General features: G+C 38.6%; 1 protein-coding gene across 3 annotated transcripts in view; it reads left to right on the forward strand.

Moving 5' to 3' along the window:
* The window catches only part of LOC133549318 (ankyrin repeat domain-containing protein 26-like), a 53,569-nt gene that overhangs the window by 25,718 nt on the left and 1,993 nt on the right, over window positions 1-25,858 (forward strand). For 2 of the 3 annotated variants that reach the window (XM_061894593.1, XM_061894594.1), the window contains 21 exons: window positions 936-1,625; window positions 1,985-2,094; window positions 2,235-2,411; window positions 4,968-4,998; window positions 5,076-5,217; window positions 7,588-7,801; window positions 7,864-8,047; window positions 8,131-8,277; window positions 10,381-10,843; window positions 11,997-12,502; window positions 12,596-12,748; window positions 15,865-16,040; window positions 16,121-16,214; window positions 18,307-18,384; window positions 18,941-19,075; window positions 19,165-19,277; window positions 21,785-21,935; window positions 22,016-22,228; window positions 23,057-23,280; window positions 23,356-23,566; window positions 25,491-25,536. In XM_061894593.1, the coding sequence (XP_061750577.1) occupies window positions 936-1,625; window positions 1,985-2,094; window positions 2,235-2,411; window positions 4,968-4,998; window positions 5,076-5,217; window positions 7,588-7,801; window positions 7,864-8,047; window positions 8,131-8,277; window positions 10,381-10,843; window positions 11,997-12,502; window positions 12,596-12,748; window positions 15,865-16,040; window positions 16,121-16,214; window positions 18,307-18,384; window positions 18,941-19,075; window positions 19,165-19,277; window positions 21,785-21,935; window positions 22,016-22,228; window positions 23,057-23,280; window positions 23,356-23,566; window positions 25,491-25,536 (4,258 nt within the window). The remainder of the gene's footprint in view (window positions 1-935; window positions 1,626-1,984; window positions 2,095-2,234; window positions 2,412-4,967; window positions 4,999-5,075; window positions 5,218-7,587; window positions 7,802-7,863; window positions 8,048-8,130; window positions 8,278-10,380; window positions 10,844-11,996; window positions 12,503-12,595; window positions 12,749-15,864; window positions 16,041-16,120; window positions 16,215-18,306; window positions 18,385-18,940; window positions 19,076-19,164; window positions 19,278-21,784; window positions 21,936-22,015; window positions 22,229-23,056; window positions 23,281-23,355; window positions 23,567-25,490; window positions 25,537-25,858) is intronic. The other variant, XM_061894595.1, reaches the window with a different exon arrangement.

Raw genomic sequence — 25,858 nt, forward strand, 5'->3', positions numbered from 1 at the left:
TTGGTAGACATTATTTTACAGTACCTCAAATTAAAAATGCACTTTAATATAATTTTATTAATTATAAGATACAGAATTTGAGTTTTAAAAACTCCACAATGTGGGTGACCACTTGCTGTTTGCCAAACACTGGTGAGAAGCACTGATGTATACAAGTAATCAAATAACACAAATAATAATTTACCATTTGAAAGTGTTGTTTAGTAAATGTTAACTTGAAATTAAAGTCATGTAGTATTCACTACACCAGTTATACTTTGTTTACTGCAGAAGGTTTGTGATGACAAGGAAAAAAAAACAAGACCTCCCAAGACTCGTAATCACTAAACCACAAAAAGTAGTTCCTTTAGTAGTTAGCACTTATAACAACACTAATGCCAATACTTGGTTATTATTCAAGTCACAAGATGTACAGTAAATGGAGTATTGTTGTCACTTTTTCAATGTTTTTTAGATGGCATTATGGGCACAATGAATTCCTTGCATTGTTAGCCACCTCATACTTGCCGTATTTTATGAATTACAATGCATTAAAAAAAGAAAAAACAAATGTGTTAATGTCTTACATAGGAATTGTGAATGATAGGCAAACTCCTAAAAAAATGCAGTTCTATTTTAACTTCCGGACACCCAGAAAACCAAAAGCTGCAATTTTTTTGCATTTGTTGTATAGGGTGAAAACAATATAACAACTTTTTTTTTTAAATCTGAAAATATGTAGATTTTTCTGCAATGTCATTTGCTCTGGACAACTTGGTCTATTCTACCTTTCAAGAGTACCAAAATGCATCGCTGAGTCTCAGAAGGTTATTTTCTATCATTCTGCATTTATGTTTAAGGTATTCTACTGTCTTTAAAAGGTATGGAAAGATCATTGTGAAATTCCTTATTTTTTGGTCTGTCTTGTTTTGTGTTTTTCCGCCTATGCCTCCAAGGAGAAAGATGATGTATTAGAGTCCTGTGATCCACACACAACTGCCTATATGGCTCCTGATGGTGGAGACAACAGTAGCGATGTTAGAAATCAGAAGAGTGCAGAGGCGAGGTCTAATGATGTTGCTCTACTGGAGACGCAGAATGAGAATCTTTGGGAAGAATTGGAGCAAAAGGAAGTTAAACCCACCTTCGGTAGAGCTGCTGACAGTTTAAAGGAGACCAAGGCTAACTTACCTGAAGAGTCAAGTGATGAGGAGGACGGGAAGGTGATTTTACGGCCCAATGCTAGAGCAAGAAGGCTGGTTCGCCTCTCAGTGCCCAAACATGAGGAGTCCGGATCGCAAGATTCAGAGGCTGCTGACAACTCCCAGAGCGAGGAGAAGATGCCAGAAGAAGAACCCATCCTCTGTGAGACACCACAAGCCCTCGCAGCAAAAGAACTCTCTATTGCCATATCTGATGGTGCCAGACATGGACCGTGTCACAATCTTAATCCAGAAGAACCTGAGAGGAGCCGCACCACCTCTAATAAGAACCCCAAAGAACTTCCCAAGTCTAAACATTTATGGCCCAGCAGACTTTCAGCATCATCCTTGGTTGTTTCTGATGAAGACTCTAAAGAAGACATGTTTAAGCACAGGGGTGATGAGGACTGTCTGGAGGGACATGAAGGAAAACTCCAAAAAGAGGTAGAAGATGGCTCATCCTGTGACTGTGTTTCATCTTATTTTATTAACTTTGCGTGTGGAGAGCTTTAACTTTGGACAAATAAGTGTTTTGTTTTCATGTGTGATATTGCACTTCTTAGTCTTGTGTTGTGTTTGTGGTTTACAGAATACATCCTACACTATAGACTAGTGCATCCTGCATGGACTTGGCATGTGTTCTTTCCCCCATAGAATTTGCTTCTTTGTGCATCTCTGTCAAATACAATTCCTGCGGCAAGGTGTTCGGTCTCCAAAGAGATGTTCAATTATGTATAACCTTGTGCGAAATATACAAAACTAACCTGAACGCTGACTCGAACATGCTTTTTTCTTCTTTTTAGGTTGACCAAGTTACTTACAAGGCTGCTGTTTCAATGAAGAACATCAGTGATTATAGTGACACAGGCGGAAGAGCATTAAAGGAACACTCCAATAAGAAGCCTGAGACCAGGTCAGAGAGTCGCTAAGAGATGTCAAGACAAGCTTGAGTTCTCTCAACAAGCACAGAAACCTACTGTGTACAAAAGTCTGAACTTTCTTATTCTAATTGCAATTGTTAAGTTATTACTAGGGTTTTTTTTGCTTCCACAGCAGCAGCAGGCCTCTGGTGGAATCACAACTCTCACTCAAAGCAGAAGAAAAGACCGTAGAGAAGACCTCGCTGCCAACAGCAGTTGGCAAGGCCTGTGGAACTCCTCAGACCGAAGCCAGACAGCTCTCTTTGTTTGATGACAGCACTTTGAGTGACGTGACGGACGATGAAGAAAGGTATGCATTCGGCAGTAGCTAACCTCTGGTATATTCTTGTATACAGATGGGCCCCATGTTACGATGTTCTATGGTTATGTACCCATTCCCAAAAAGTTAGTCATACTGTACACAGGGTTTCCGCGGATCATTAAACTGCATTATAAGCCATTAAATGGATTTTGCTACAATAAGGCCTCAAATGGCATTAAAAAGCATTAAAAGTAATTAAATTGATGTTTCTAAAATAAGGCTTCATATGGCATTAAATACAATGTCCAGAGGCATTAAACAATATTTCACAATTGCAATTGGCAACTAAAAAGACAACAAAACGAACAACCCAACAGTTTTTCCAATTGGGGACAAAGCACTTCATGAATGATTTATTGAAGTGCAATTTTTACTAACAAATATTGATAGTCCATTTTATTGTCATGTTTTTTTACCGATTTAGGATAATTAAGTTGAATTAAATAATGATAAAAAATACAACTGTAATGAAATATGTTTATTGTGTTTGAAAATGTTATTTGTATTGTTATTATTATATAACATGATTAAATTAGTGCTTAATTAGGCCGCATTCATGGTAAACTTTTCAACCTTTTTAACATTATTATTATGGTCAAATGCTTATAATTTTATACAGAAAATTGTATGCTTTTGACTATATATGCACCAGTAATAACAATCTGAATCAGGACATGGCTTTAAATTTGTTTCTAAGTTGCATTACAAAAGGAATTACAAAGCATTTATTTAGACTGGCTGACAGCTGCAGAAAGCCTGATAGAACAGTGCTTCTCAATTATTTGCTGTTTCCACCCCCTTGGAAGAAAAACATTTATAATTTGTATATAACATTGTAATAAAAACACCTCTGCATAACATTGTATCCTTAATAAAAACAACTAACAATGAATAAAATGAAACAAAAATATATAGATCAACTTTATTAACCTTGTTTTTTGTGTTATAGAAAAGATTTATCAATTTGCCAGAATACATTTTTTTTAAATCCCTATTCAAACTATAGACATATTTTGACAGTTTTAAACCATTTGATACTGAAAAATGAAAGTCAATAAATAATAATACATTAAAATTTGTCAGCAACATTAACTCCGAAGAACAATTTTCAACATTCAAAACAAAAATGAAGAAAAACATTTATGCTGATTTTGTTTCCACAAATCAAAACGAGGAAATCATAATTAATGGTTACATTAATAATCGCACCGCTCCCCCCATACTGGGGCCTGCCCCACTATTTTAGAAGGACTTTTTTACAAAAAGCGAGAACTAGTTGTCTGCGGGCGGCAGAATAATAATAAAACAATAAGTAGTAGAATGCTTAAGTCGTTACGTACATATGGATACACCAGTGCCTGTCAAATATTTTCTGTTACGCCTCCCAGGAAAAAGAAAATTAAAAAAATGTGTTTATAATATTGTTATAACTATACCTCTGTGTAAAAATGTTAGTTTATTAACATTAAAGGAAACAACACACCAGTCTGTCCTCGTCTCAGCGTGGTTACAGTAAAACAGAGAGCTAGATACGCCTTATCATATTCTGGTACGGCAAAAAAAAGCATGTTCCCAGTGGTCCCTGGCATCGCACCGCCACCACCCGCAGGGGGGCCTGCCCCACTATTTGAGAAGGACTGGGCTACACTGAGGAAGGACAGCATCCCTTTTGTTTGTTTTAGGTAACACTGTCCACCATTATTTGTCCGAAGCATCAGACTTCTCCGATGGTAATGCGTCGAAGAAAAAGAAAGGGAAAATACGACAAAACATGCTCAGAAACAAGTAGAAATGCATATAAACTTTGCCCACACGCCCAGTCCAAGTGCTCAAACACCGCAACCATCATCAAGGATATTTTTATATTCATAATAAGAATGTTTCGCTCCCTTTATCAGTCTCTCCAGGATACTGTGATGTCGTGATTGCGGCAATTCACGAAAACTCAACAAATCCAAATTTTAGGCAACAATCAAAAAAAGGCTGTAAAATCCTTGAGGGACTGCTTTATACATGTTACACATGTCGGTCATGTGTTCTGTGTATCATGTCTATCTGGCCTAAATCCGGCCTGGAAATGACACCAGACCAGCCCGTGAGTTTAGTTCAAATAACTTTGAAGAGACTTAACTTTCTTATAGCAGATTCCTTAAAACATTTGAGCGCTGTTATATAGAGCGGTGTTTCCATTGTTTGATTGATTGATTGATTGATTGATACTTTTATTAGTAGATTGCACAGTTCAGTACATATTCCGTACAATTGACCACTAAATGGTAACACCCGAATAAGTTTTTCAACTTGTTTAAGTCGGGGTCCACGTTAATCAATTCATGGTAGGGCATGTTGGGCTGTGAGTATTTTAGTTAAAGAGCCCTGCTGTGTACAAAGCGAGTGAGTTGTGGGTTAATTTAGGCAGAAGGTCCGACATACTCTAAAACCCGACTTAGATTGCTGGCACAGACCTCGTACATACATCAAGGACCTCCTTTATAACCTCCAGTTTTCACAATGATCCCATTTCTTGTTGGTTGCTGACAACAGGTGCCAAACAGGAGAAGAGAAGAAAAAACAGGTATTGGTGCTTTTTTCTAAAGTTGTTCCAATACTGATTTAATATGAAATGCAAATTAAGACCCCACTTTCAATTAGAATCTCAAAGAAGTGAAGGTGTCCGAAGATATGGATGAGCTCAATTCGTCGTCTGACATGACCACGGATGACTCTGACTTTTCCCATTCAGGCCATGGATGTGGCTCCCTCTTCATCCAGAACCTGGACTCAGTCACTACAGGTGTTTTATTTTATTTTTAAAAAGGACTATAGAGTTCTTGGCAGGTGATGATAATCAAGTAGTTGGTGATTATGCGCCTTTTAAATTTGTCTGTCATTTGTCACAAATGAGTGATCAACCAATATGTTTTTTTCAGGGCTCATACCGTTACCAATTATTTGCAGTCAAGGAAGCCGATAAACGATATTTGTAGCCGATATTCATTTGCAGTAAAGTTTAGCTAAAAAATAATAGTATAGGGTAGTAAATGGTTGGAAGAGGCTTTAAGTTGTTTTTGGAAAAAAAACAATTTATAGGTAACGTCAGACCATATATGCGGCATTAATGTTGTGGTTATTTAGCCCCCCATAAAACATCAAGGAACTTTACAAACAACTTTATTACGTGTGTCTAATGCTGCAGGTCAGAGAGGAGCGTTAAGATTCGCATTTCAAAATATGGTAAATGGATTGGGAAAATTAAAAAAAAAAGGAGATTTTTCAAACAATAAACATTTTTAAATACATTTTATGGCTTGGACTGAAACAGAAATAATGTATCTACATCACAGTAACTCGCAATGTTTTTATTTTTATACTATCTTATTGCAGTGTGAGCGCCGCAGTGTAAGCAGCTGAGCAGACTGGAGAAGAATTCTCACAAGAACTCAAATAAATGCCCTGTTAATATTAAAACATATTTGGGGAGAATTATTGACAAACAAGGTAATTGTTACTACTAAATAATTTTTGGGGGAAAATAGGGCTACAGCGTGTGGTTATTACTATCTACTTCACTAAATATGTTTTTAAATCCTGGTATCATACAGTATTTGTATATACAGTCAAACCTGTGTTAGCAACCACCTGTGTCTCTAGCGGTCACTTGTCGATAACTGCCACCAAAATTCCGCCCACAGAAACATTTAGCCTATACTTTGTCTATAGCAACCTCTCATTTTGAATCCCAAACAGTTTTTTGACTGTGAAATTGATGATTTGAAAAAATAAGTGTTTGCCAGCGATTCATGTTTGTCCTTTCTGTGCTGTAATTAATGTGCATAATCATGAATAAGGAGATGTGGCCAAGGAGAGAAAGTAAATGTATTTTTTGTGTGTGATTGTAATGATATGAAAAAATAAGAATGTTTACTAGCGATTAATGTTTGTGTTTTCCTTGCTGTAATTAATGCCTGTAATCAGAAAGGAGCATTGTTCTGTTGTTGTTTTTGTTGCTACATTGCTGTTTTTGCATGAGCAATAGAATTGTGCATGATGTATGTAGTGTCACATACGATTTTTTTATTTTGTTTTTTTTTTGCTGATGTATACGCAGTTGTTTAAGGGTCAACGTGTAAGGAAATTGAAAATGGCGGCTTACCTGCGTATAGTGGCCACCTGTCTATAGCAGTCACTTTCTTCGTTTCCCTTGAGGGTTTACTATAGATAGGTGTTTGACTGTATTGCATCTGCTGTTGTAGTTATTTTGTATTTATTATTTTTTTTAAAGCTGATACAGGTAGAAAAAAGGCAGATATTGAAATCAGAATTAACGTTATTGGCAAAGCATTTTTAACACACAAGGAATTTCACTTGGGAGACTGTCTTTGTTCAATGCAAGAAATAGGCAACGAGAAACACCAACTACAAGAGAGAGTAGTACTTTCAAAATATCAAATCTGACAAACGCACCTTCATGTAGCCCACTGGTGTCAAATTCAAGGCCCGGGGGCCAGTTCTGGCCCGCCACATCATTTTATATAGCCCGCAAAACGGTACTAATATACTTTAATAAAGAATATTTTTTTACTAAATATTTGTTCTTTTCATTTTGACATTCAAAAAATACATGAACTGCCTGCTTATCTTCATATGCATGTCTTTTAAAATGTAATATTATGTAATAATGCAACAAAAGGTTATATTTTTTTTTAGATAAAAATAAGTACTTTAATATCAGCTTGACTTATGATTTCAAAGCAAGTTACCAAATTGTGCACTGTAAAAATTACAATAGTCAGGAACATTTTGGCAACTAAACTGCCAGTTTTTTTAACCCCCAAAAAAACTGGTACTTCTTGTGTTACAGTAATACACTATTACATAGACAACTGTAAAGTACATTTTACTGTAAAAAAAAAAAAAAAAGAGTGGTACTGTTTTTCCATTCCATTTACGGTAATATCCCGTAAAAAAAACAAAAACACTGCAACTTTCCCAATAAAATTCTGGTAACTGAGCGACTTTTTTACACTAAAATAAAAAATTTTTTTAAGCGTATGTAAAAAAAAACATTTTTTTTATCACATATTTACAAGTCGCCCTTTGAGGGCAGACAAAACTGCGATGTGGCTCTAAAGGAAAACAAGTTTGACATTTGTTTATTCTTCAGACTCCAGAAGTATGGTGAAGCTGCAGAACATTTTCCACAAATATGAGCGCTCCATTCAGAAAGCCAAAAGCCGCCACGCTTACTTTGCGGACAAGGTGAGCCTCCTGGAAACCGAAAAGGTGCAGCTGAGAAGCTCGCTGGACGAGGTCAAGGATGTTAAATCTACCCTAGAGCGAAACCAGCTAGAGTTGCAGACCGAAGTTACAAACCTCAGGTAGGCGCTTTCTGCGACAAATTCAGATTCAGTCATTGTCATCACATTTTTCTGCGTCACAGGTTCCAGCTAAAACAGGAGCAGGAAAACAGCCGTAATGCCAACATGATGTTCAGCACCACCGGGGATAAGCTGAGGAGGACGGAGGAGCAGCGACAGTTGGAGGTTCAGGAGAAGCAGAAAGTGGAGCTCACTCTCAGGAACCTGGAATTGGAGATGCGAATACTGCTCAACTTCAAGAAACAGGTTGAAATCAACTACATGCCATATTTTAATGAGACGCTGTGAGTGGGCAACCAACATTGACAGTTTGTCCGTCACGCCCACAGCTAGAGGAGGACCAGAGTCAGACCCAGACGCTGTTGGCTCAGGAGCGCAGCGCACGGACCGTGCTGGAGAATCTGCTCAACAGTCATGTGCGCAAGAAGCAGGAGATAGAAGAGGAGAACAAGAGGAACATAAACAAGAGTAGTGAGGTCAGCCCCGCCGCACTAATAGCCAGCCAGTTTGCGCAAAAGACAGTTAGCCGTGATTGATTTGCTGATAAAGCACAAGCACCAAGAATCTTTAAAGTAATAATACATGATTTATTTTCTAAAAGAGTATTTTTTTTTATAGGGCAGCTAAAAAAAAACATTTTTTAAATACTGCACAATTTTAGCTATTACTGACTTTCATTAAGGTTCTGACTAGACGTTATTAATTCATTCTAATTATTAAATTGTTCTGGTGGTGTAATTATACACACAAATGCGAGGCTTGCACCAGGAAAGGTGTCCAGCGTCAAAACTAAATCATATTTCTATGGCTGTCTTACACTGAGGGTTTTTATGGTCAAATCTCATTTGTTAGATTTACCCCGTAATCGACAATCAGTTATTATGTTATTTATAGTTGCATTCATTTAAATGATGTAACTATTAGGTACGCATATTATGTAGACCAGGGGTTCTTAACCTTTTTGACCACCAAGGCCCACTCAAATATTAATACTGAATTAATCATCTTACTCTTGACTTTAATCGCATTCAATAACTATATCTAGTAGGAGTGTGGGAAAAATTTGATTTGAATACAAATCGAATCGTTTAGGTTATGCGATTCAGAATCGATTCTCATTTAAAAAAAGTGCAATACCATAACAATGCAATCCAATTCCAAAACCAAACCTGACCCAGCAACACTCAGAACTCCAATAAACAGAGCAATTGAGAGGAGACACAAACACGACACAGAACAAACCAAAAGTAATGAAACAAAAATTAATATTATCAACAACAGTATCAATATTAATTATAATTTCAGCATAGCAGTGATTAAAAATCCCTCACTGACATTATCATTAGACTGCGTGGCGCAGTGGGAGAGTGGCCGTGCGCAACCCGAGGGTCACTGGTTCAAATCCCACCTAGAACCAACCTCGTCACGTCCGTTGTGTCCTGAGCAAAACACTTCACCCTTGCTCCTGATGGGTGCTGGTTGGCGCCTTGCATGGCAGCTCCCTCCATCAGTGTGTGAATGTGTGTGTGAATGGGTAAATGTGGAAGTAGTGTCAAAGCGCTTTGAGTACCTTGAAGGTACAAAAGCGCTATACAAGTACAACCCATTTATCATTTATTTATAAAAATAATAAAAAAGAACAATAGTGTCACAGTGGCTTACACTTGCATCGCATCTCATAAGCTTGACAACACACTGTGTCCAATGTTTTCACAAAGATAAAATAAATCATATTTTTGGTTTGTTTAATAGTTAAAACAAATTTACATGATTGCAGTCAGTTGATAAAACATTGTCCTTTACAATTATAAAAAGCTTTTTTTTTTTTTTAAATCTACTACTCTGCTAGCATGTCAGCAGACTGGGGGTAGAACCTGCTGAAATCCTATGTATTGAAAGAATACAGAATCGTTTTGAATCGGAAAAATATCCTTTTTGAATCGAGAATCGAATCGGATCGAAAAAAATCGATATATTATCGAATCGTGACCCCAAGAATCGATATTGAATCGAATCGTGGGACACCCAAAGATTCACAGCCCTAATCTCTAGCCAATTTACAGTATAACAGAATACACCTGGACAAATGATACAAAACCATGTGTAAATACTTGAAAAAAAATATTTAAGATACAATTACATGTGTGAATGTTTCTCAGCATTCAGACAGTTATGTTGTGCAAAAAATAAATAAACCAACTGAATAATGTATGTATTTCTTGGCGAAACTGTCAATAAAATGGAAGTTGAAATGAAAATATGTTTTCAACACTTAAGTCATAATTTTTGGCTTTTAAGAAACTTCTGTATGACTTTGGCTCCAGACTTTTTCTGTTTGTTTGATATTGTCCACACTGCCACAAGTAGTGGAAAAGTGTATGACAACTAAGTACCACTGTTAATTGAGGAACGAATATTTTGGGTGGCCCTCTATGGTTAAGAAACACTGATATGGACTGTAAAAACTTCCTTTGATGTTAGAGCGCCATTTTTCTCGTTGACAGTCACTTGCAAATGTTTTATATTTTAAATGTTAATTCAATGTTGTAATAATAAATAGTGCATGTCATCATTCACAGGCCTTGTCTCAGCTCACAGAGGCCAGCGACAGAGAGCGTGAGCTGCTCCAGCAGATTTCTATATTTAAGGAGCAGCTGAGCACCCTCAAAACAGACCTTGAAAATTCCCAGGCCAGCAGCAGCATCAAGCAGCGAGACCTTCAGGAGGAGAATAATGCCGTCAAGGAGCAACTGGACGAGGCTCGGCGAGCTCTCCGAGTCAACAATGACACCCTGAACCAAACCATCTTGGACTTCAACAACCAAATGGCTGCCTTGAAGTCCGAGTTGACCATGACTGCGAACCGCCTGGACAATGAGCGCCAGACCCGTGAGACGATGGCAGTGGAGTTGGAGTCAGTCCGCACCCGTCTGACCGTGGCTCTGCAGGAGGCAAAGCGTTGCATGGCAGCTCAGTCAGACACAGAGAAAAGTCTACTCCGGGAGAAAGAAGAACATCATCGTCTTAAAGACAGGCTCTCAAGTTAGTATGAGTTCAGTTTTCTTAACTTTACACTCGCACGTCAGAGCAGGGGTGTCAAACTCATCTTAGTCATGGCTGCCGTCAAAAGGCCGTTTGTAACAGTAAATAGTATGTAAATATCAAACAATGTCCTTTCAACAATTCCTAATATACTCTGCAATTTAGCCTCCAACAAATAACAGGTGTTAGAAACATTCTGGTCACTGATGATCCTTTTGTGCCATTTGTTTGGGTGATTCCGAATATTTTGGTCCGGTATTGGTCGATCCACAGCGATCGTTCTGCCAAACAATACCTCAATGCTAACTGTGGGAAATAACGCTTGGCATTGCCAGTAGGATTGCTTGTTTGTATCTCAACGGTGGTTTTTCTCACTAAGGTAGGGCCCAGGCACAGCCTCCTGGTATTGGGATATAAATATTTGAGGTTTGGGCACCAGCCGCTAGACTAGATCTGACCAATCTAAGTCTGAGACTTGAACTGACAAGGTTTTCTTTCTGATAAAGATTATGGCAACAGCCGTAAAATGTATAGTTGTTTCTACAGTGTACAATTTGATAAATAACTGGCTTTGGAAAAATGAGTCAAACAGATGTTTACTGCTAAGTATTTTAATGAAAAAAATGTTTGGAATGTCTGATGATATAACTATTTCTTGCATTAACACATAATATTTAAAGTTTAAAATACTTTAAAAGTATTTGTAGTGCTGCCAAATGATTAAGTTTATAATCAGATTAATCACACTTGTGAATTTAGATTAATTATGATTATCCATCCATCCATATTCTACCGCTTATTTCCTTTCCTTTCGTCAAGGGGAGGGGGGGGGGGGAGGCTGGAGCCTATCTCAGCCACAATCGGGTTATTACTCAGGTTATTACTCGCTTGCATAATTTATATGAACTTAAAGATGACTATGCAGTGAACTGTGTACCACCATATTGAGCAACATTAAAATTCAGTAGTGTAGTAGGTTTTAAGTATTAATTTAAAACAAGGCCAGTGTTTTATGTAGCAAGTATATTTGATATTTTTGGCCAATTACACACAGTTTGAACAGTAACACTGGGTTTGGTTATTTAATTAATTATTTGGCGTGCCACTAGATGGTATACACATAAGCATTGCTTGACTGAATGTATCTCCAAAGGCGACACTTCCAGCCAGCATGAGGCAGTCAGCAGCCTCTCTCAGAAGCTGGCAAAGGCAGAGGCGCGCGCAAACAGCACGGAGAACCAGGCCCATCAGGCCACGATGCAGCTGACGGAGAAAAACCTTGTGCTGAACACCATGCAACGTGAAAATGACCAGATAGCTGCACGGGTCAAAGAGCTGGAGGCCGCTCTGCGCGCCGAAAAGGAGTTGGTGACGCGGGCCGCAGCGCGCCAAGAGGCCACACAGGAGCGCTTAGCCCAAGCCCAAAGTGAAGGCATGTTGCTACGGCAACAGCTGGAAGAGGCCCAAAATAAAGGTGTCGCAAAGGATAATGCGGTAACAGACGCCCAGAAAAGTTTCACTGACACTTTGTCCAAGCTTCGTTCCGACTGTGAGGAGAGGATACACCTAGTGCAGGACAGGAATCAGGACCTGGCCGCGAAGGCTGCCGAGCTTCGAGAACGCATTCACCAATTAGAGGAGGAGAAAAATGAAAGAGAAGTAAACTCTCCTGCCTGAATAACAAGACGATCCCCGCCTATCGTTTGATCAGGTCAACACATTAAATGTTCTCTGGATGTTGTCCTATTTCAGGCTAATCACAGACAGGTGCAGCAAGACTTGGCTGACTCGTTAAAGAAGCTGTCAATGTGCGAAGCTTCTCTGGAGATCAACACAAGATACCGCAACGACTTGGAGGAAGAGAAGAATCGGCTCCTCAAAGACGTGGACAAGCTTAAAGGAAAGGTAATCAAAAGAGTACAGTGCCACTTTATGTTTACGTCTTTTTCCAAACCCCTCTGGAGATTGGGTGGTGTTGTCGATAGAGGACAACTTGGACATTTGCAGCCAGCAGTTCCACTTTTTTTTGTGGTTCGCGACGTACAGGAGGTCCTCTATCCATGTACAATTTCTATTTCTACAGTCGGAACTACACTCAACAAAAATATAAACACAATACTGTAGTATTTGCTCCCATTTGTTATGAGTTGAACTAAAAGATCTAAAACTTTTACTATACACACAAAATACATATTCTTCTCAAATATTGTTCACAAATCTATCTGTGTTAGTGAGCCTTTCTTCTTTGCCAAGATAATCTATCCCACCTCACAAGTGTGGCATATCAATATGCTGATTAAACAGCATGAGTATTGCACAGGTGTACGTTAGGCTGTCCTCAATAAAGGGCCACTCTGAAATGTGTAGTTTTATCAAACAGCACAATGCCCCAGATGTCGCGTGTTTTGAGGGAGCGTGCAGTTGGCATGCTGACTGCAGGAATGTCCATCAGAGCTGTTGCCCATGAATTGAATGTTAATTTCTCTACCATAAGCATTCTCCAGAGAATTTGGCAGTACATCCAACCGGCCTCACAACCACGGACCACGTGTAAGATTTGTGAACAATATTTGAGAGGAATTATGACCTTTGTGTATATTGTAATAGTTTTACATCATGAAACATTGGAGCAAAAAACAGAAATGTTGCTTTTATATTTTGGTCAGTATAAATTTTACCAGCATGAACACTTGGACCCTAATAAAAGTATTAGATACGGGAATTGAATTTTTTAAAAGTATGAAACTTTGCATTTTTATCCTGTGGTTTTACATGCACACTGAAAGGGGTATTGCGGGGTAGGGAGAAATAAGTTTATTAAAGTGGAGCTATTGGGTTAATCAAACTTTTCTCACCTATAAGTATCGGTTTTTGTGTATCTGGGATCTGCGTAAGTCCTCCATCCATCCATTTCCTACCGCTTATTCCTTTTGGGGTTGCGGGGGGCGCTGGTGCCTATCTCAGCTACAATCGGGCGGAATGCGGTGTACACCCTGGACAAGTCGCCACCTCATCGCTACTGCGTAAGTCCTGAAAATGTTAATTCCATCAGTGGAGGCATTGCGGGGATATTTATAAAACAATCTTGCTTTCCTTCATACCTCTGGGAAATGAGTCATTAGGATTTTTTTCCCTATGCGGATTATCAAAATATGGTAAAGATTTACCCAAAATGATTTGCGCGAGTCCGCCATCTTAGTTTGCGCTGTTTTCAATAAGCTTTTTCTTTTACTCTATGCTTTTGTTGTGGGACAGACTGGCTCGTACGTGCACATGCATTTTCAGCTGTTGCCATTTCTAATACAAAGTATTGCATAGTCCTAACTTATATCTGTCAGTAGACAGATATAAGCAGAATGGAAGCGCTAAAAACTACAACAAATATGACGGGGAGAAGACACTGTCAAAGTGGAGGCACATAAATAAGACCGCCCACAAAATAGCACTTTATGAAGAGACGATCAGAAAACAGCTGGAACATTGTCTGTAAAACATAGTTTATGCAACATTTTGACCAAAGAACAACCATTACATGTTATGTAGACCACAAGTGTTTTACATTTTCATAATTTGAGTGTGAATGTGGAGTGAATGAATGATGGGTTCTCACTTCTGTGTGAGCGCTTTGCGTATCTAGTTGGTAGAAAAGCGCTATATAAATATAATCCATTATTATTATGTAAACCACAAGGAAGTGTTTTACATGTAGAAAAATAATCATATGACCCCTTTAAAGGCAAACTGCACTTTTTGGGAATTTTACCTATCGTTATGAAAGTCATGACGGCGGACGGAGTTTTCGTTTTTTATGCATTTTTAATTTTAAATAAATGTGATCAAAAGTCCACTTACAATTGAGCCAATTGGAGCCGCTCTATTTTATGGCGGACGGAGTTTACGTTGTTTACGTTTTCCAATTTAGATGAATAATTATTCATAATCCTCGCAAAGAAAGGAGAAGTGGTTCCAAGCATCTTTTTGTGTTCTTTCCATTCTCACATAACTAGTTAGGGTGGAAACCTTGATTTACAAACTTAATTGGTCCTTGAACAGGGTTCGTATGTCAAAAAAAATTTATTTTGAAGAAAAATTCTCCATAAGAAGCTATGTAAATAGGAAAAATGGAGTCCAGTCGTAACACAACATAAAGTGTTTTACAGTATTGTATATAACATACCAAAGAGGTAAGAAATAAACATTTTCTTTGTTAACAAGCCAAAACAACAACAACGACAAGCTTAACTGTGCTGCTCTGCTAACACGCGCACACACACTGAAGTCCCGTTAGAGCCCACACAAACCATAACAAAAACACTTAACTTAAACAACCATATTCCAACAATTATAATATTTTAAATCCACATACAATACATTAACATTAACAAAGGAGGCGCTAAAGAAAGGAGCAGACAGAACGGGAGGGGACAGGGGGAAGGGCCGTGTGTGTGTGCTCTTGGGAGAGGCGCTGCTGAAAGAGAGCTAGTCTTCTCTTTCTCTGTGATATAAGTCTGCTTTGGCATATTTTTACAGAAAAGTCAGTACTCATCACAATTACGAACTTGCTGTGGTACGAAGCCAGCTTTGTCAATCTCGTCAATACGAGCAAGCACAAAATGGCTGCCAGCAGGAGACAAAGTGAATGAATGAAGCGTTTGTATACGGAGACATGGTTTGCACAATATATTTGCCACGGTCTAACAGTTTGTAAACCGAAAAGATAGCAAATAAAGAGGTTCGTTAATCGAAGATCCACTGTATTTTTCTTTTTGTACAGCATTTTCAATTTATAGGAGTGCATAACAAGTTGACAGTCTGTTGAGATTATGGCCATGCTGAAAAGAAGTAATTGTCTCTATAGAAAAAAAATTAAATCAATACTATTTAACTGACATGTATTTTATTCCTTGGCATATCTTACCTGTGTTAGGGATGAAACCGTATGAACATTTCATGTAAGGATTATTCTGACCAAAATGTTCTCCATTTATCAAAATGATTGTAGCGTGTGCTCTGTCATGCAGCTGGAGGAAAGAGAGGGGCAGTGTTTACAAGCAGAGAGACAAACAAACGAGGTAAGGGTTCGTCTGGACGAAAGAGAGAATGAACTTGGTGCCGCTGCTCAGAAGCAGCAGGAGGCGCTGTCTGCTGCCGCCGCCTCCGATACCACTGTCAAACAGCTGGAAGAGGCCATGCAAAGGTAAACGCTTACTGCGTACATTTTTGAAAGTGCATTAACATGTTTCTCTACACATTCTGTTCTCCTGTTATCCACGCTAGGCTGGAGATCGAGAACGTCAGGCTAGAGGCTGCTGCAAAGCAACAGTCCAACAAACTGGAAGCACTTCAGAAATGCTCTCAGGAGGATGCAAAGGTGAGTGCTACACAGAAATCATTGTATGTTTAAAGTATACAGCACACCACGGTGCACATTACTTACGCATATTTTAAAGCATATGCTTTGTTATTGTCACCATTTTAAGAAATGTACTTCTTTCCAGCTCTCTGACAGTCCAAATGGAGGAATGGTTGGTGTTGTGGATTTAGTCGTACTCTAGTTTGTCTGTGTGCGTCTTTTAGTTTTTCTACTGAATAAAACCCAGTGATCTTTCTGTGATTTCTTTCGGAAATCCATCACTCAGATGATGCACACAATCATTAAACGTAGCAGATATGCATATGGACATTGTTCAATAATTTTGGTTTCTGGGGTCCTTAGTTGAGATCGACCGATTATCGATTTTGACCTAAATCAGTATTTTTTGTTATTATTTTTACAACAACAGCATAACTACACCAGCACATTCAATACATACACATATGATACCAGTATTTAAAATAGTAATATTTTCTGAAGTAGATAGTAATAACCACTGCTAAAGCACCATCCCGTTTGCCCTGCGTAAGAAGTTTCCTTTTTATTAAATTCATTTAATAATGAAAATTACTCACATTGTCAATTATTTTCCCCAAATATGTTTTGGTATCTGGCTTCACGGTGGCAGAGGGGTTAGTGCGTCTGCCTCACAATACGAAGTTCCTGCAGTCCTGGGTTCAAATCCAGGCTCGGGATCTTTCTGTGTGGAGTTTGCATGTTCTCCCCGTGAATGCGTGGGTTCCCTCCGGGTACTCCGGCTTCCTCCCACCTCCAAAGACATGCACCTGGGGATAGGTTGATTGGCAACACTAAATTGGCCCTAGTGTGTGAATGTGAGTGTGAGTGTGAGTGTTGTCTGTCTATCTGTGTTGGCCCTGCGATGAGGTGGCGAGTTGTCCAGGGTGTACCCCGCCTTCCGCCCGATTGTAGCTGAGATAGGCGCCAGCGCCCCCCGCGACCCCGAAAGGGAATAAGCGGTAGAAAATGGATGGATGGATGTTTTGGTATCTGACAAGACATTTATATGAGTTCTTGTGAGAATTCTTCTCCGATCTGCTCAGCTGCTTTTACAGCAGCGCTCATGCCCCCCTGCTTACCTGTCAAAACTTTGATTTTTTTTTGCCGGAAAATTCAGTTTTTGTCCTTCTTTCCTGTCGTCTTCTCAGTTCCGTTTTGTTTGTCTTCCCCTACTGCAGCAATCGTAAGAAGTTTCCTTTTTATTAAATTAATTTGATAATGAAAATTACTCACATTGTCAATTATTTTCCCCAAATATGTTTTGGTATCTGACAAGACATTTATATGAGTTCTTGTGAGAATTCTTCTCCGATCTGCTCAGCTGCTTTTACAGCAACGCTCATGCCCCCCTGCTTACCTGTCAAAACTTTGATTTTTTTTTTGCCGGAAAATTCCATTTTTGTCCTTCTTTCCTGTCGGCTTCCCAGTTCCGTTTTGTTTGTCTTCCCTACTGCAGCAATCGAGTTGTTCCAACACTTGCAGCTATATATATATATTTACCAAAAATCCAAACTTTGTGTAAATATCTTGACAAATAGGAGACTTATTATATAAGTAAAGGAGGGTAGACAGCAGCTCACACATTCTCATACTTTCTGTAACATCCAGGAAGAAATTATGTCGGCTATCTTAAAAAAAAGGCCTCAACTATAAGCTGCATGAAGTAGCCCAGAATTGTTTTTATTTAAATGTTCATGAGGAAACCTTATCATGTATTAAATTCATAAACTGCAATAAAATTGAGTAGACGGCGACTTATTGTGATGTCGAGAAATCCCGTATTTTTACCAATTTTCAGAGATTTTTATAAAAAAAAAATTTAAATCCTAGTCCAACTTTTTACTGACCTATACATTTCATGTTTAGCTACCTTTAGGTAAAATGAATATGTGCTCCATGACTACTAATAATCAATATCTTCCCTGAAAAAAACATAACGGTCGATCTCTGGTCTTTAACTCCTCTTTGTTTCAAGCTGCATGGTGCATGTTCGAGTCCTTTGAACTATTTCAAATACATTTTCATGTAGAAGATCACTTCTGCATTTAGATGTTTTATTTTATCTTCATAGGTCAGAGATCATCTGGAGGGTTTAGTAACAAACCTCCAAAGTAGTAAAATGGCACTGGAAGACCAACTCAGTAAAGAGGTGAGTCGTGTGCAGTATTTTATGACCTGAATGACACTTTTCTCTTTAAACTAGGGTTGTCTAAACGTAGAGAAAAATTGTAGTCTGTGTGGACCACTTTGAGAATATTCACATTTATTGGACTTTATAAAACGTGATAAACAAAATCTAAAGTCCGTCAAGATATATTAAGCCTTTCAAGAAAACAATGACAAATCTGATTTGTGTTATGTTGTATACATTGTTTGTGTGTTTATTCCTGCTGGAAAGTTTTTTAGGGGTCCAACAGACAACAGCGCAAATCCCACATGAAGTGCAAATATTTTTAGAACCTGATTAGATGCATGAAAATAATTAAACAACCAATACTACAAGGCACAGTTAGTCAGATATGTTTGTTTGTTGGTGCCATTAATCAAATATTTAAGGCTGTTTTTTTGTCTGGTATGTGTGATTTAATTTCTAGAATATGTTGCAGACCGTAAAAAAATACGAGCTGCATGTCAAAAATGGCCCCTGGCCGCACTTTGGACACTGCTGCTTTGAATTCTAACTTGTTTCATCTCATTTGTTTAAGGTGCAGAAGCAAAGCGTACTATCAAACAGCGCCCAAGACACTCAGGCCATGTGGGAGGATGAGCTGAAGAGCCGCTCTAAGCTAGGACTGCGTCTAGCCGAGCTTGAAAGGGAGAAAGGAGAACTGGGCAGCCAGGTGATCTTAGCTATGAGTAAACAAATGTTTACTCCTGCCTGACACCACGCTGTAGTGGGTTAATGGCTTATGGCGTGACTTGTTTCTAGGTGGAAATAGAAAGGAAGAAAGCCAAGAAAGCAGCAGAGCAGAAGAACGCAGTCGACTCTCGTCTGGAACAAGAGATGGAGAGAAACACGGCGCTTCAAAAGGAGATGTACAGGTGACTCCTAAGCATCCTTGCTAATAATGGAGCTTACAAGTGATTGTGTATGCTTTTTTTAAGGTTGGGTCATGTTATTTATTGTGTTTTGGATTCAGTGTGTTTATTAGCTTGAGCCTTCAAAAATTTCCCAAGTCCAGTTCTTCTCAGTTATTTTCTGTCATGACTAGGGATGTGCCGATCGATTGACCACTGATCAGCATTACCTGATTTTTCTGAGGAAATTTGTAATCGCCATTGCCGATTGATGCATTTTATTGGCTAAAACTATATTTATTTTCAGTTCGCATGCTGTCAAGCAGCTACCAGCTAATTATGTGTTTCCAATCAGCCATTCGATTTGGCGGAAAACTGTATCAAATTTTTATATCAGTCAATATTGATAATTATTTATAATTTTTATGACCTCTGTAAAATAGGGATCAGGAAAAAATATATTCAATGTAAACCTTTTTACTTCAAATGTAACCTTACCTCTGATTACGATACCCTTTAAAATCAAGTCAGAAAGGAAAGGAAATGTCAACACAAGCATGGAAAAAACTCGAACAATGTACACAAAATTCTAAAATCACATTGAACACTTAGCAATAACCTCTTAAATCGAAGGTGTAACAATGAGGAATATGTAATAATTGTTTAAAAGATGTAAAAAACTATTTGTGCAGGTTTAGTGCCAGGAATTTACAGCTGGGTTCCAAAGGGTGAGCGCGGCTAACTAAGGTGGTGTGGTGTTAGCGGTCTGTAATGGTAACTTTTCCAGTTTTATCCACAATTTTAGCTTCTCATCCCGCTCCATGCAAACAATTAATAATACACAGTGTGGAGTCACTCTTCTAAGCTAGTAATATTTACTTTCATTATATCTTGTATCACTATCATTATCAAGTGCCACTGTGATCACCGCAGGACACAAAGAGGGAGAGAATAAGGAACTAGTTTGAATATCGCGTTGATATTTTTAAACTGTCAATAGCACTCACTGTAAATAAATAGAAAGATTTATAGTTCCTAAACGTGATTAGTATCGGTATTGATACCGGTCCGTCTCACTCATTGATGATTGGAATCAACAGCATAAAACCCTGATTGCAACATCCTTTGCCAGGGCACAGACATTTTTTTGCGACGGCTGAATTGAATTACAATTAGAATTCGATACTATTTATTTATCTGTACCAAACACCATGCGTGTTACTTTCTTTATTGTGAAGCTGACGAGGACTCATTTTTTCTTTTCATTCCCGTCACAAGCTTCTATATCTCTCCACCTCCATTTAGCTCTATACACATATTCATATATACTTTGTACTTCTACCGGGTCGAACAGGGAGCCTGTTGAATAGATTGAGCACTGCTGCCCCCTAGCTGCAGGGTTGTGTATTGTTCTAAAACGACTACTACAGTGTGTAACCCAAGTGATGTAAATCCATACTTGCCAACCCTCACAGATTTTCCAGGAGACTCCTGAAATTCAGCGCCTCTCCCGAAAACCTCCCAGGACAAATTTTCTCCCGAAAATCTCCCGAAATTCAGGTGGAGCTGGAGGCCACGCCCCCTCTAGCTCCATTCGGACCTGAGTGACGTATATAAAGAGCGTGTCTGCCCAATGACGTTATAACTGTAGAATGATCGAGGGCGAGTTCTTGGTTTCTTATGTGGGTTTATTGTTAGGCAGTTTCATTAACGTCCTCCCAGCGCGGCAACAACACACAACAACAGCAGTCCGTTTTCGTCTGCCGTAAAGCAGTTCGTCTGCCTTAAACAGCAATGTTGTGATACTCTTAAACAGGACACTACTGCCATCTACTGTACATGCATATGGTTAGAAAAACAAGGATGGACAATTCAGCCTTTAACTCAACAATGTGTAGATGAGTGTTATGTGTGTGTAAATGTGTAAATAAATGAACACTGAAACTCAAGTATTTCTTTTGTATGTATATATATATATATATATATATATATATATATATATATATATATATATATATATATATATATATATAGACACATACATATATATAGCTAGAATTCACTGAAAGTCAAGTATTTCATGTATATATATATATATATATATATATATATATATATATATATATATATATATATATATATATGTGTATATATATATATATGTGTATATGAAATACTTGACTTGGTGAATCTAGCGGTAAATATACAATAGAATAGAGCGTACTTTATTGATCACTGGGGGAAATTCAGCACCACAGTTCGCTCACAATAAACAATGATAATAATAAATAATATAATATATTATATATATAATATATGAATAATATAAATATACTCCTTCCCTATTAACCACGCCCAGTCCCGCCCCAACCACGCCCCCCACCTCCCAAAATCGGAGGTCTCAAGGTTGGCAAGTATGTGTAAATCTCCCTTGCTGCTTGCGACACTGCTGCCCTCAGGGGTATTTCAGAAAACTGTTTTAGTCCAAAACTTCACTGACTAGTGTATGGTATTTATGCTACTCAATCTAGGATACGAACTCTCCTGAAGACTGCTAAGAAGATGCTGCGGGATCAGGACAGAGGCGCAGGGGCTGACTTTTCCTCTCCAATGAGCAGTCTCAAGATGGAGCTGGGAAGACACAGCCGGGCGGATAGATCTTTTGAAGGGAGGAGGGAAAAAGTATGTCCATTTGATGAATGCTGTTTACCTCCACCGATGTATCATATTCCTTCATCTTCCTTTGTACAAACTGCCACCAGGTGAATGACCTGCAGGGGGAGCTAAAGAGGGGCGCGTACCAAGGCCCCCACCTGGACAGGAGGCTGCTGGAAGAGGAGGTGCAAAACCTTAAACGCAGAGTTGAGTCCTCCCAGGTAGAGCAGAGGGAGATAGAGCAATATCGCCATGAGATAGAGGAGAAGGCCCGACAGGAAATAAAAGAGAAACTACAAGAAGTCAACCTCTTCTTGCAGGTAAGATAACACTGAACGGGTAAATATGTTGCACTGGAAGATACAGAATGTACAATCTCTGGCCATTTTAGTACCGTAATTTCGAGGCAACTGTGTATAAGCCATACCCACCAGATTTTTGGACAAATTTAATCTGTTTACTTCCCACGCGACCGTCTCAAGATCGATCTTTTACCATATAACAAAATGCAACAAATATGCTCAGCGAAACATGAACAAAAACAAAGAACAAAAAACATCCACAGATCCATATAATATCACTTCTCTGCAGAACAGGACTTGGTTGTAGAAATCTGCCTCTATCAGTCAGTGAGATGTGACACAAACATCTTACTGGCTGCTCTGAAAATGAACTCTGCCCACTGTGCTTCTTGCCTGGTCTTCTTGGAGCTGCTGTGACGTAGATTACTTTAATAATCTGTGTCTCACTCTAAAGTGCAGATTACAACCATTTGAATACTCTCCATTGTTCACAAGCCTTGCGGTAATTTAAAAAATGCATGGCACATCATATTGGGGCCTGCAGTTTCGTTGGTAACGGTTAAAATAATTATTTGAAGACATCCGGCTGGCCGTAATTTGCCCATGTCAAGGCTGAATTTATTGTCGGCATGTAAGGTCTGTGAACACGGAAAATTCATAAATTAGCTGCAGCATTGTATAAAGCGTATGGTTGAAAGTGTGGGGAAAAGTAGTGGCTTGTAGTCTAGCAATTATGGTAAATTTCCTCAGATAAGATTGAAGACCTTTTGAAAGAAAGGAATATTAGTTTCATTGACGCTAAACCGCTCTGTTTTAAAATGTATACCCTCAATGTTTCTCTTCCAGTCCCAAGCGGCAACCCAGGAGGCAGAGAACCAGATTAAAGCAGCCAATGAAGCCAGCCTGTGCTTAAAGATCCAAGAGCTAGAGAGTGAGCTGAACCGAACCAGAACCGTCCAACATGACACGCTCAACCAGAGGGAGTCCACGCTCACAGAGCTGGAACGATACAAAGAACTGTACCGAGAGGAGCAGATGCTGCGCAAGTCCCTGTGTGCTGATCTACAGAGGTCTGAACGCAGCCGGTTTTAAAGACACACGGTGTAATCAAACAACTGAGAGAATGTGCTGTTGCCTGTCTTCAGTACAAACCACCAGCTCACAGAAGCCAGTTCCAGGTTGGTGAACGACCACAGCAGGGCTTTCATCGCCTCCCCAGGACCACTAGGGGGCGTGGTTCCCCTAGTTTCACCAGCCAGCACATTGGGGGCGCCATACAAGGGCTTTGCCTCAAGACTGCTCAGCACTTCAGTGGCTGAAGGACAGAGCAGCAGTGTGGAGGACTATTTGGCCCAGGTATGTCACAATAATGTGTATATTAACCCATGCAAGGTGCTCTGTGAGCTACTTATCCACACATATCCCTCCAAGGATCAAATCTGTCACAACATTACAGCACCTGAAGTTTGAGAGCATGTTGGCACCACATTGGCTGTATCGTATGACCGCTAATAAGCTAGAGGATTCCTCGGCAGCAGCGTTAAGTCTTCTGTAAACCAAGCTGCAGCCTACAAAGTAGGGTTGCTGGATTTTGAGGAAAAAAATCTTATTGCGATCTGTCTCTTTAAAGTTGCAATTCGATTTGCGAGTTTTTTATATTTTGTACAATAAAATGCATAAAACTGCAAAAACAAAACAACTGAAGGAAGACATGTTATTTTTAGACTGTCAATCAATATATTATAATCTCAAAGTGCCACACATTAAAACAATATACAATAATTTACTTCCAAAAATATTTGGCCTTGTGCTGACATACGCACAGCTTTTGTCTACATCATGCTGTTAAACTAAATAGATAATTGATAAAAAACTATACAGTGCTTATAATTTAAGGTTATACTATATATATATATATATATATATATATATATATATATATATATATATATATATTATTGTAAGTAATTTTTTGAAAGGATATAAACGTTGATTTCTCATTATTGTATAATGGTTTACCATTGTACTGTAATTGCGAGGTAAATAACTTTGTTATCCTGAACAAATAAACAAAAAATAAAATGGACTCATTTCTATAAGCAGATATTAAACATCTGAAAATTAATTTTTTCCCAGTTGGAAAAATGAGGTCCGACATTATCATATCACGTGATCGCGGCATTCTAACTCATTCGTCTGTATTGATGAGCTTATATTGCCCATCCAATTTGAAGCTGAAATATTTCCACAAAGGGACATTTAGCTTTATAATTGTATTTTTTTTGCCTCTAATTTGTCTTACTTTGCGGTACTGCTCACTGGCACGTCGCAAGGCTTTCTGTACTGTGAGCGTGTTGGCAGCGGGCCGAGACAAAGATTGTGCATGAGTGAAAAGAGGGGTCACTCCTTTCACTTAATTCCACTGTTACATAAACGCGTTCAGGTGCGTGTCTTTAGAGACGAACAAACGCTAAACTCAGCAATTCTGATTGGCACTGTCACTCAAATGCCGTTGACCGTGGAGGTAAAAAAAAAAACTCTGCTTCTTGCAGTTATTTACCGCACATATTAAAACCTTGATGTCGATTTCGATTAATTGTGCAGCCCTTCCACAAAGCCAGTACATACATAATTAATGAAAGTTAGGCCTACCTTTGATGCTTTTAAAAGAAATGTGTGTCGTAGTATCCAGACATCCCCAAAAATATCACAATGTGTTTTGTTTCCGTATCGGCCAGATCCTGTGGCTACTCTCCAGAGCACATTAAAACGTGGATTCAGAAATTACATCTTTGTGCATTTTCATGCTACAGCTAAGCTTTGATGAGTCATAAAGGCTATCATACTTAACCTCTGATTGGTCAAACAAGATCATTTAAACTGGCCAGTGGCTCTTTAAGATGGAGGTGCACGTAAAGGGAGAGGCTTCTTATAGAGCGGGGATGTGTCCTAAATATAAAACACAAATATATACTTCATTAAATATTCAAACAGTGTTACTGTGTGTAAATTTTACAGTGGCCAAAAATAATGGTTATACGTGTCAAATAAAACCTCTGCCTTGTTTTTAACGAAAACTTGTGCCTACTACGCTACTGTTTTTTATTGTTCATCATTATGGTAGTTCCAAGTGTGTTTCTGAAGTCGTACTCGGTCAAAAAAGTTTTAGAGAACCACTGCTTTATTGTGGTAGCAAGATTATAACGAACCATCCTGTAGTTACTGAAATGAATGTAAAATTTTTCTTCACGAAAGCGTTACAAGATGTTTGTTTCTTTAGATGCAGCGTCAGTTGGACAGAAGTATATCCAGAGAGCTAAACAAAGGTGAGTGGAAACACATCACATTGTCTCTAACAGGTGTCAAATTTGTTTTCATTAAGGCCCTTTTGCAGTTAGGGTTTGTAACAGTTAATGATACATTAACATTAATATAACTTGATAATAAATGAAAATCATCATCACCCCATGATTTTATTACACAATTTCCTATGCATTTGATTATTATATATTTTTTACATACAAACTAAAAAAATATGTAGATTTTGTGGTAAAAAAAAAATGGCAGCGGAGGCAACAATTTTACTGTAAAATGTACTGTATTTCTTATAGCATTTTACTGTGAAAATTGAAAAACAGCACAGCTATT

The sequence above is a fragment of the Nerophis ophidion genome, linkage group LG03, assembly GCF_033978795.1.
Source record: "Nerophis ophidion isolate RoL-2023_Sa linkage group LG03, RoL_Noph_v1.0, whole genome shotgun sequence".
Lineage (NCBI taxonomy): Eukaryota > Metazoa > Chordata > Actinopteri > Syngnathiformes > Syngnathidae > Nerophis > Nerophis ophidion.